This window comes from Urocitellus parryii, chromosome 5 (assembly GCF_045843805.1).
Source record: "Urocitellus parryii isolate mUroPar1 chromosome 5, mUroPar1.hap1, whole genome shotgun sequence".
NCBI classification, from domain to species: domain Eukaryota; kingdom Metazoa; phylum Chordata; class Mammalia; order Rodentia; family Sciuridae; genus Urocitellus; species Urocitellus parryii.
In genome coordinates, this window is record NC_135535.1 from 9,728,712 (window position 1) to 9,739,718 (window position 11,007).

The 11,007-nt window shown below is 46.2% G+C and overlaps 1 protein-coding gene across 1 annotated transcript in view; it reads left to right on the forward strand.

The window, feature by feature from the left end:
- The first annotated feature begins 890 nt into the window (after positions 1-890).
- Fam227a (family with sequence similarity 227 member A) overlaps positions 891-11,007 on the forward strand; it is a 43,241-nt gene continuing 33,124 nt past the window's right edge. Inside the window, exons 1-4 of the mRNA XM_077798522.1 lie at positions 891-1,032; positions 3,664-3,746; positions 9,360-9,435; positions 10,008-10,084. Of these exons, the coding sequence (XP_077654648.1) occupies positions 891-1,032; positions 3,664-3,746; positions 9,360-9,435; positions 10,008-10,084 (378 nt within the window). The remainder of the gene's footprint in view (positions 1,033-3,663; positions 3,747-9,359; positions 9,436-10,007; positions 10,085-11,007) is intronic.

Sequence of the window (11,007 nt, forward strand, 5' to 3'; positions counted from 1 at the left end):
ATGGCCAGGGACCAGAAAGGTGGCCAGTGGGCTGGGCGTATGGGATACATCACAGCTGGGGAGAAGCAGACGGCCTGAACCAGGAGAGAGGGAAGGAGAGTGTGGAAGGGCATCCAGGTTTATTTTCCCAACATACTTGACCTTTTCTCCCTAGTTCCATCTGTATGTTCTGCTTGAGGACAGGGTCTAAGTCTTGGGCTTCATTATAACCAGGTCTGTAACACTAGGCTCTGGATATGGAGGGCCCACAAATGGTGGTGATGGCCCCTTGGCCAAGAAACAAGGACTCAGGAGAGCAGGCAGCCTGGAAGAGTAGTGAGGAGACTAGTTTTCTGAGAGGGAGCAGAAAGCCCCAGGTAGATGGAGAGTCTGGTGCTGAGGAAATGGACCCAGTATCCTAGAATCACAGCATCTGAGATCTGGAAAGGGTGTTAGAGCCACTTAATCCAAATCTCCTCCTTTTTCAGTTGAGTCTCAGAGAGGCAAAGAGATTCAATTTCATTTCTAGTTTGGAAACCAACTTGCCTGGTGATCTGGAGCACTAAACTTTTTAGTGTTCTAGGCTTTTTATTTTAAGTGGAGAGAAGCACGGGCCTCAGCAGGTTGAAAGAACAATTGGGTGTACCTGGAGGTCCTCACTGAAGAGGGGCTTCCTGGACAGGCCTCCCCCGCCCCCACCCCGTTCACTTGTGTGGCGAGCCTGGCCAGCCGCCCTGCTGAGCAGGTGAGTGGGTCCATCTCCTCCTCCTGTGGTTTCTAAGATGGTTCTATGCTATTTGCTATTTGTGATTTCCAGGAGGATGACTGAACCAACAGCAAGATTGGAGTGGGAAATGACCAGCTTTTAAACGTGAAAACTCTTTGATAGCCAATTTACAAGAAATTGGACAATGGATTGTTCCAAGAAGATGGAGGTCATCAATGTCATCGCCTTACCCATGATACCAGTGGATGAGAAGCTGGTGGTTTCGCTCAGTGCGCAGAGTGCAAGGGCGAAGGCTGGGAGGAAGGACATTCAGGAGCACCGCCCCTGTATCCTCTGGTGGATCACCAGCAATCAGACCAGATGCACCCGAGTGCCACCACTGAGGAACAGTGTTACAGTCTTGGCATTCATCACTCGCTAGTCCACGCTAGTCACATCCGTTAGGTCATTAATTCTTTTTCTTTTCTTTTTTCGGGGGGCGGGGTACTGGGGATTGAACCCAGGGGTGCTTTACCACTGAGCCTCGTCCCCAGCCCCTTTAGTTTTTATTTAGAGAAAGGGTTTCGCCAAATTGTTTAGGGCCTCACTAAGATGCTGAGGGTGGCTTTAAATTTGCAATCCTCTGCCTCAGCCTCCCAAGCTGCTGGGATTACAGGGGTGGGGCACCGCACCCAGCAATTCATTAATTCTTAAGCCCTACCTAGCCTCTAAAAGAAGGTGAGACTGTGAAGGGTTGTTTGACCTGTGAGGTGGTTGTTGTTGTTGTTTTGTTTTTGTTCTTTTGTGGTAGTGGGGATTGAACCCAGGGGTGCTCTAGATATCTCCCCAGCCTTTTTTATTTTTCATTTTGAGACATAGTTTTGCTAAATTTCTGAGGCTGGCCTTGAACTTGCAATCTTCCTACCTTAGCCTCTCAAATAGCTGGGATTACAGCTGTGCACCACTGCACCTGTCTTGACTTGAAATGTTTAAAAAACTAATCAGAAAAAGCCCAGAAGGAAGGGTCCTGGATGTATTTGTTGAAAGAATAAGGAAGAAGAGGGAAAAGTCTAATTTTTCCCAGGGTCTCCTTTCCCTCTGTCTTCTAAGAAATAGTAGGCCAACCCTCCGTCTTCAGACAAGTGACCTTTGGCCCAGCTTTCTGCCTCAGGTTGCCTTCACCTCTCCTCACCCACCAGCCCTTCTGCCTTGGCTCCACATCTGCCCCTCTGGCATCCTCCAGGGTCTGCCAGCACCCATCTTCCCTGGTCCTGTCTTCCTTGATCCTCATCTCACTCCTGAACTGAGGCATCGCAGAACCCCCTCTTCTGGAGGACCACAGAGCCCATCCAGCAACTAGACCCTTCAGAGATTATAAATAACCCCCAGACTTTCCCACTCACACCTTCCAGTGCTGCGCGTGTCATCCCGCACCCCTCCCCTTCCAGCCCTCTCCAAAGCTCCTCAAGACGCAGCAGCAAGGTGGGAGCCCATGTGAATCTGCCCCGGGGTCTTGCTCTGCTGGGCCTCTTTCAAATTCCCCTTCCTTCTTCTTATCCCACACTCATCTCAACCTGAGCAATCCATTTCACTTATGGTTTGTCCTCTCCCTTCTTGGCATCTGCATTTTTCAATTGTTCTCCGATTGGTAAGAGCACTTCAGGGTAAAGGAGGTAAGAGAGCTTTATATGAGAGGAGAGAGAGGAGTGTGGCACTTTTCCAAAGGCTATCTCCTACACCAGCAGAGGCTCAGACAGGAAGAAATGCAAGAGTTAAGAGCGTAAGGAGGGGGCCGTAGAACTGAGCATATTTTAACTGTGATAAACAAGGTCAAGATACTCTGACCCAGTCATCCCTCACCTGAAAAATCCCTCTTAAATATTCCAAGATATAGAAACCGCTCTCTGCACGGCCCTGTGGCCTCGCAGCATTAGTTACTGATGTGGGAAAGAAGAGGCTGGACCCCTGAGGAATTTTCAGGGAGCAGGTTTATTGACTGTAGAGTCCAGAGAGGCTAAAACATTCTCTGGACCAAGGATTTGGAAAGTCTTTGAACTTTATACCCAGTGGGAGGAGGGGCTCGAAGATTTACAATTTTGTAGGAGTCTACATGACTGTATTATATTTTTTTCTTGAGTTCACAGAAAGTGCTTTTGTCCCACTTTTTAGATTAGTCAGAGAGTTTTACAACAAAAGCAGAAGTGATATCATCGAGTCTGTGGCCAAACTTAGTTTTTGCAAGCAGAATAACTTAGTCCTCACAAGAAATAGGAAGTCCTGTCCCACACTGAATTTTTTTGGTAGAAATTTTTGCTAATGTTCTATTATAAAGCTTTCCAACAAGAAGAGGAATTTATATGTTACAAATATCATGGGGGTTTCTGCTTAATTATGGTAAGGTTCTTCTGGGTGAGTGGGGTCTCTGGTCTGCTTCATTGTAACTGCAATAAGTTGTAAATAGTTTAAATATTCAATAGCTTAAATGTATTAAGGTGCAACCTTTAAGAGGATTAGTATATTATTGAACACAATTAGTATGAAGATTACTGTACAGAAAATGCCCCTAATAACAGCCGGAAAAGTCAGAGCAGTAAAACAGGCATCCACTGAGATTGTAATTATGTATGTAAAAAATAATGGAAGGAAATCTCCCCTGAGTCTAACAGAATCGTTAGCCTGGTGGCATTACAAATGGTTCTTTGCTCTTTTTTTGTATTTCCCAAGGTGTCTGCAATATGGTCAGCTTTCATTTATACTCAGAAAGCAATTCCCTTAAGATGAAAAGGTGTGATGGGGCTTGGGGTGTAGCTCATACTTACCTAGTATGTGCAAAATCTAGATTCCATCCCCCAGGAAAAGTGTGCATATTTGCAGAGAAAATAACTGGAGTGACAGGGCTGCCCTCTTTGCCAGGCAAGCCCCACCTTCTTGTGGGTGATTACTGCTTGGAGACTTTCCTTAGCTGCCTCACCTCCCAGCCTGCCTAATTGGCTCCATGCTCCAGGTGCATCAGAAGATTGGGAATATGGACCTAGAGCACAGCCCGATGACTGACAGTCTGGTGAGTTTTAGGTCCTAGAGCTGAGGCAAGGATTCGGGGGGGCGGGGGGTCATCAAGATGTTGCAGTGCCCTGCATGCTCCTCCACATTTTTGAAAATATGTGAATATTTGAAAGTTTGTTTTGCACAAATTTTTAAATTTAATAGAGCCAGACATGGGGTGGCACACTCCTGTAATCCCAGCAGCTCAGGAGGCTGAGGCAGAGGAGGATCAAGAGTTCAAAGCCAGCCTCAGCAATTTAGTGAGGTTGTACATAACCTAATGAGACCATGTCTCGAAATAAAAAAAATAAAAAAGTCTGAGGATGTGGCTCAGTTGTTAAGTGCCCCTGGGTTCAATCCCTGGTATAATAATAATGATAATAGACTTTCTAAACAAAGTTTGACATTCACAGAAAATTTGAATGGAAAGTAGTTTCTCCATATATCCCCAATCCCCAGCACACAATCTCCCTGAGGATTCCACACCTCAGTTGTTACAATCCATGAACCTGCATTGACACACTGTTACCACTCAGCATCCCTGGTTGACACGGGGTTCATTCTGGGGTTGCACATTCTGTGGGTTTGGACACATATGACCTGCATCTCCCATTGTACCTGTAGAATAGTTTCACTGGCCTAAAACTTCTCTGGGCTCTGTGTGTTCATGTCTCCCTACCCTTAACCTCTGGCTACCACTGATGTTTTTTACTGTCTTTGTAGTTGTACTTTTTCTTTTTTTAATTTTAATTTTTTGGGGTTTTAAATTTTTTTAAATTTGTTCTAATTAGTTATTATGACAGAAGAATGCATTTTTGACACATTGACACAACAGAGCACAACTTCTCATTCTTCTGGCTGTACATGGTACAGAGTCACTCCAGAAGTGTAATCATACATGTATATAGGGTAATAATGCCTGTCTCATTCTACCATCCTTCATGTATCCTTAGCCCTTCCTTTCCCCTCACTTCCCTCTACACAATCCATTGGTTCCTTCTTTCTTCCCTACACCCTCCCCTCCATGGATCAGCATCCGCTTATCAGAGAAAACATTTGGGCTTTGTTTTTTTGGGATTAGCTTATTTCACTTAGCATGATATTCTCTAGTTCCATCCATTTACCTGCAAATGCCATAATTTGATTCTTCTTTAAGGCTGAGTAATATTCCATTGTGTATATGTACCACATTTTCTTTATCCATTCATCTGTTGACAGACATCTAGGTTGGTTCCATAGTTTAGCTATTGTGAATTAAGCTGCCAAAAACATTGATGTGGCTGTGTCACTGTAGTATGTTGTCTTTAAATCCTTTAGCTATAAACCGGTGAGTGGGATGACTGGGTCAAATGGTGGTCCCATTCCAAGTTTTCTGAGTAATCTCCATATTGCTTTCCATAGTGATTGCACCAGTTTTTTAATCCCACTAGCAATCTATGAGTGTACCCTTTCCCCCCACATCCTCACCAACACTTATTATTGCTTATAATTTTGATAATTGCCATTCTAACTGGAGTGAGGTGAAATCTCAGTGTAGTTTTGATTTGCTTTTCTCTAATTGCTAGAGATAATGAACATCTTTTCATGTTGGTTGATTGCATTTCTTCTTCTGTGAAATGTCTGTTCAGTTCCTCAGCCCATTTATTGATTTGTAGTTTTACTTTTTCCAGAATGTCATAGAATTGGGATCATACAATATATAGCTTTTTCAGATGGGCTTTCCTCACTTAGTAACATGAATTTGAATTTCTCTTCTTGTCTTTTCATGGTTTGGTAGCTTATTTCTTTAGTGTTCAGTAATATTCAATTGGTTGGGTATACCATAGTTTATTTATCCACTCACTTACTTGGGGCATCTTAATTGCTTCAAAGCTTTGGCAATTATGAATAAAGCTATTAAAAACAGCCCTGTGTAGGGTTTTATGGAAGTGGATATCAGTTTTCAGCTTCTTTGGTAAATACCAAGGAGCAGAATAGCTGGATCTTGTGGTAAGAGAATGTTTAGTTTTGTTAGAAACTACCAAACTCTCTTCCAAAGTGATTGTACTATTTTGTCCTCCCACCACTGATGAGTGAGAGTTCTTGTTGCTCCATCTACTCACCAACATTTGATGGTGTCAGTGTCCTGGATTTTGGCCATTCAAATTGGTATGTTTTAATTTGCATTTCTTTGATGACATGTGATGTGGATCATATGCTTGTTAACCTTCTGTTTATCTTCTTTGATGAGGCATCTGTTAAGGTCTTAGGTCCAATTTTTAATGGAGTTATTTGTTTTCTTAACCACTGAGTTTTAAGAGCTTTTTGTGTATTTTGATCAACAGTTCTTTATTAGACATGTCTTTTGCAAATATTTTCTTCCAGTCTGTGACTTGTCACTTCATTGTCTTAACAGTGTCTTTGGCAGAGCAGAAATTTTTGATTTTAATGAAGTCCAGCTTTCCTCCTTTCATGGATTGTGCCTTTGGTATCATATCTAAAAAGTCATCACCAGGACCAAGGTCAGGTTTTCTCCTGTGTTATTCTTTAAGGGCTTTACAGATTTGCATTTTACATTTAGGATTGTGATTCACTTGGAGTTAATTTTTGTGACATCTGGAGTTCTTAACTCAAGAGTTGTGTACACTGAGTCTTCAGCAATTCATCAATGGTAGGCTAGGTTTTTCAGCTGGTTCATGTGCAAGTTTCTGCTCCTGGTTATGATTATCTGCATCTGCTTGTCACCCTCCCAACTGAGGAGGGTGCCCTGTGACTTTGATTCTCTGACAGGTCTAAGAAAAGTCGACTTTTCAGCTTTTTACTTATGAGGATATAGTGGTAGTTTCTGAGCTCCTTAAGTGTTGGACCATAAACTGGAAGTCTGAGGGTTAATTTTGATGCATTTTTATAAAAAAAAAAAAGTAAAACAAGCCCTCCAATAATCCCTGTCTCTGTGTGTCTGTCTGTCTGTCTCTCTCATTCTCTCTCTCTCACACAGCTTGTGGGAGGCAGGCATCTGAAGGTTCGCTGCGCAGCCGGGTGTGGCTGAGCCCCTGTGAGAGGAAGAACACAGGCTTGAGTCCCCTGCCCGTGCCTTTTGGCTGTCTTTCTGTTTGGTACCAGTATGTGTTTGACTTTTGTTTTCAACTGAACTTAAGAACTCTGGAGCTTATGAAGAATATTTGAAAATGAGAGTAACAAAGCAGTGTCACCTGTCGGAGTTGTACCAAGGACCTGCCCCTCCGCGGAGTCGGGTGTGTTATTCAGAGTGGGCTCCGGGGCTGCCCGGATTGTTCACGGGCCTCCCTGGGCACCTGCGGCGACGAGGAGGGGGATGGGAACGATGAAGACTTACTCTGGGGGCGCCGGCTGCTGCGGATGCTGCGGGCAAGTCCTGGCTCTAACTGCAGGATTCCCGTCCACACGGAGGTCACTCACCTGCAGTCTGGGCCCCCGCTCTGGGCTTCCCTGTTTTCATTGTTCTGCACCAGGGGCCGAGCGGCCTCAAGGTCAGTCCTGCGCTGGCCGAGCAGAGTGCGCCCTCTCAGGTGGCCTGTGTCCCGCTGCTCCCTATTCTTCACACAGGTCTATTTGGCCTGCTTTCCAGTGTCTCCGGGCTCAGTGAGAGGGACTCCACGTGAAAGCCCAGGCCATCTGTTGGTAGTGCCCTTCTGTAGTTCAAGAGGAGAAGCTCTGTGTGTCCTGGTCCTCACTGGGGACCCGGTGCTGTCCCTGGCCTTCCACCTCCTCCTCCCCCTCCTCCCCCTGGCCTTCTTCCACCTCCTCCCCCTCCTCCTCCCCCTGGCCTTCTTCCTCCTCCCCCTGGCCTTCTTCCTCCTCCTCCTCCCCCTCCTCCTCCCCCTGGCCTTCTTCCTCCTCCTCCTCGCCCTCCTCCCCCGACTGGCCTTCTTCTTCCTTCTCCTCCCCCTGGCCTTCTTCCTCCTCCTCCTCCCCTCCTCCTCCCCCTGGCCTTCTTCCTCCTCCTCCCCCCTCCTCCTCCCCCTGGCCTTCTTCCTCCTCCTCCAACCCCTCCTCTTCCCCCTGGCCTTCTTCCTCCTCCTCCTCCTCCCCCTCCTCCTCCTCCCTCTGGCCTTCTTCCTCCTCCTCTCCATCACCCCCCTCTGCTGCTCTGGCCCATCTTAACCCTACTCCTTCATTTCCTGCCAGTTCTCCACCTTAACTTTCTCACCCCTCCCACCCTGCATCTTGCTTCCCACCAAGTTCTCTGCCCCGTATCCTGGCCTCACAATTCCTCCACCATTTTAGTTTCCTCCTCACCCAACTTGTCCAGTACTGATTTGGGGGGTCAGTTAAACTCTTGGGTCAATCTTTTTGTCACACTTTTAACAATTTAAATAGCAATGTGATGCAAACTATTTCTAAATTTTCAAACCAACTACAAGTATACAAGAATTAAAGTCACAGGGCAAGTCACAGACAGCCCCCATTTCCCTCATTCACCCTAAGGATTGCTAATCCCAGCGGCGTGTATCCTTTTGGAACTTTTATTTTCCATCCTGGAGATTGAACCCAGGGGCACTTTTCCCCTGAGCTACATCTTCTAGTCCTTTTATTTTATTTTATTTTTTTGAAAGAGAGAGAGAGAGAGAGAGAGAGAGAGAGAGAGAGAGAGAGAATTTTTAATATTTATTTTTTAGTTCTCGGCGGACACAACATCTTTGTTGGTATGTGGTGCTGAGGATCGAACCCGGGCCGCACGCATGCCAGGCGAGCGCGCTACCACTTGAGCCACATCCCCAGCCCTCCTGGGTGTTCTTGATTGCAGGCAAAACCTACAGGCGGGGTAGTGGGACTGCAGGAGCAACTTTGAGTGCCCATGTGACCTGGAGGAAGGAAGGGACCCCTTGCCTCTCCCCCTTGCCGCTCTGCCCAGGCAGCTCACAACTGCTGCTGAATCAGAACCATCCCTGGCCACCCTGGCCACCTTTTTGGGTCATGGTTTGCCATGCCCTTTATGCACTAGGCAGTGGCTGACTCAGCTCCTGCTGCCAGATGGCTTCCCCAGCCTCTGTTCCATCTGGTAGACGGCAAGCACCTGGCACGGGATGACTGCTGTCCTAACGCAGTGCTGGGCTTTTGGTTGATGATCAGTGCAACTTGTGGGTCACTGACGTTCATTTTTCTTTCTTTCCTTTCCTAAGGGGCAGGAGTGGAGAGTCAGAGTGATCAAGAGACGACTCTTGTGAGGTCAAGGGTATCATGATTAATAACAATAGTAGTTTCCCCTCAGTGAGCAGCCCTATCTGCTAGCCTTTGTGAGAGTGTTTTAAATTGCATAAGATACTTTATCTCTGATCCTTGTAAGGACCTGAAGGTGGGTATTGTTATCCCCTTTTACAGAGAAATTCAACTGGAGCTTATAACCTGTGAGGCTGTGATTGGAACCCTGTTCCAAAACCTGTCCTCAGAGGGGCAGTGTGAGAGGACTATGGTGTGGAAGACAGATTGATGACACTTGGGGAGGATTCAGTGACACTGAGTGGCACAGATGGTGCCGCCTGGGGGAAGACAGGAAGTGTTGGCCACAGACTTCTCCAGGCCTTTTGGGTACTAACAAGGAAGAAGCCTTGGTCCCCAGGATTTGCATTAATACCTAATGCCCCGTTTTTTTCTTCCTGTTTTTTTTTTAAAGGCAATTGAGAAATTTGAATTGGAGAAGAAGGCTTTAAGAGAGAAAAGCCACAGTCACGTCAGCGCAGGAGACAGAGGCAAAAATCCCTTCTCATAGCCTTGATGGATTTGATTGTTTTAGTTGGATATTTTAAGCTTTGGTTTGCTTTTCTGCATGCTGGGGACTGAACCCAAGGCCTTGCTGGAAGCAAGCACTGCACCATCCTGCCCCAGCCTCACCCCTGAGTTTTCAGTTTTGGAAACATAATTGGGTAGGAAATCAGAGTTGCAGGTGAGGAGACTCAAATCTGACTTCCTCATGTTGGGCAAGGACAGAGGGAAGAGGGTACCATTTAGGGACCAGCTAACTGTGTGACACAGGACTCTAGGTGCTTTCACTCTGGGTCCTTTTAAAAACATTTTGTGGAAGAGGAAACAGGGCTAGGGAAAGAGGAGCAACTTGCCTAAGGCCACATAGTTGTCCCCTCTTGGTCTAATCTGATAGGGAGGGGCATCTTGGTCGTCAGACCCAAGGGACCTAGTGAGATCAGCAGGATTGAGCGTCATTGGGCAGCGCAGGTTGAGTGACGAGTCCCAGTTATGTTGAGCACTCAGCAGTGCACACCACCTGTGGCTTCTCATTTCTGATCTCTTTTCCTCCGTTCTGCAGTCAAGAAACAGCAAAGAACACCGTATATATGCCAAGGCTCTGAATTCAAGAGTGCCAAGTCTTCCTTTGTGAAAAAGGTAAGGGACTGATTGCTGTGTCTGTTTTGGATTGGTTTCTATTAGGCAAGAAATAGGTTTTACTCCTGGAGAGGGGAATTTGGTGACTGGGTGGAGATTGAATGGAAAACACAGAGTTCTCTTTTTCAAAGAAGATCTTAAAATACTTTGACAACTTTGGAATTTCTCATGACACCCTCAAAAGGGCAGAGATGACCCCAACCCCCGAGGAGGGGCATTGCAGAGCAGTGTGTGCTATTTTTAGAACTGAGAATGTATTTCTCCTTAGAAACAAGGCCTTTGGGGTCTTGCTGGACTGTCCACACAGCAGGTTTCTGAGGGGCTGCTCCGACTCTCAGGAGAGGCCAGTTATGGAGATCATTGCTGATGCCCCTGGAAATGGGATTCAGGATTACAGTTAGGTGATGTGTCCAGGGTCCTGCAGCTCATCCATGGAAGGGCTCTGTTTCCCGTTTAGTCCTCTGACCTGCAGTCAGGCCCCCTCTACTGGCCCTCGGCAGCAATCTGGCTCCGTCTCACAGCCACCCACTTAAGAATCTCCCTGGGGACTAGAGGTTCCATCCCCAGCACCACAAAAAAAAAAAAAAAAAAAAAAAAAAATTTTCTCTGCTTGTTCTTTAAACTACCCAAGAGATAAGCATTCAAAGCTTTAAGTGCTTTGGCTGGAATAAAAGAGAATAAAATCATAGCATTTGCAGGTAAATGGATGGCGCTAGAGAAGATAATGCTAAGTGAAGTCAGCCAATCTCTAAAAAGCAAATGCCAAACGTTTTCTCTGATATAAGGAGGCTGATTTATAGTGGGGTATGAAGAGGGAGCACAGGAGGAATAGACAAACTCTAAATAGGGCAGAGGGGTGGGAGGGGAAGGGAGAGGGCGGGGGTTAGCAAGAATGGTGGAATGTGATGGACATCATTATCCAA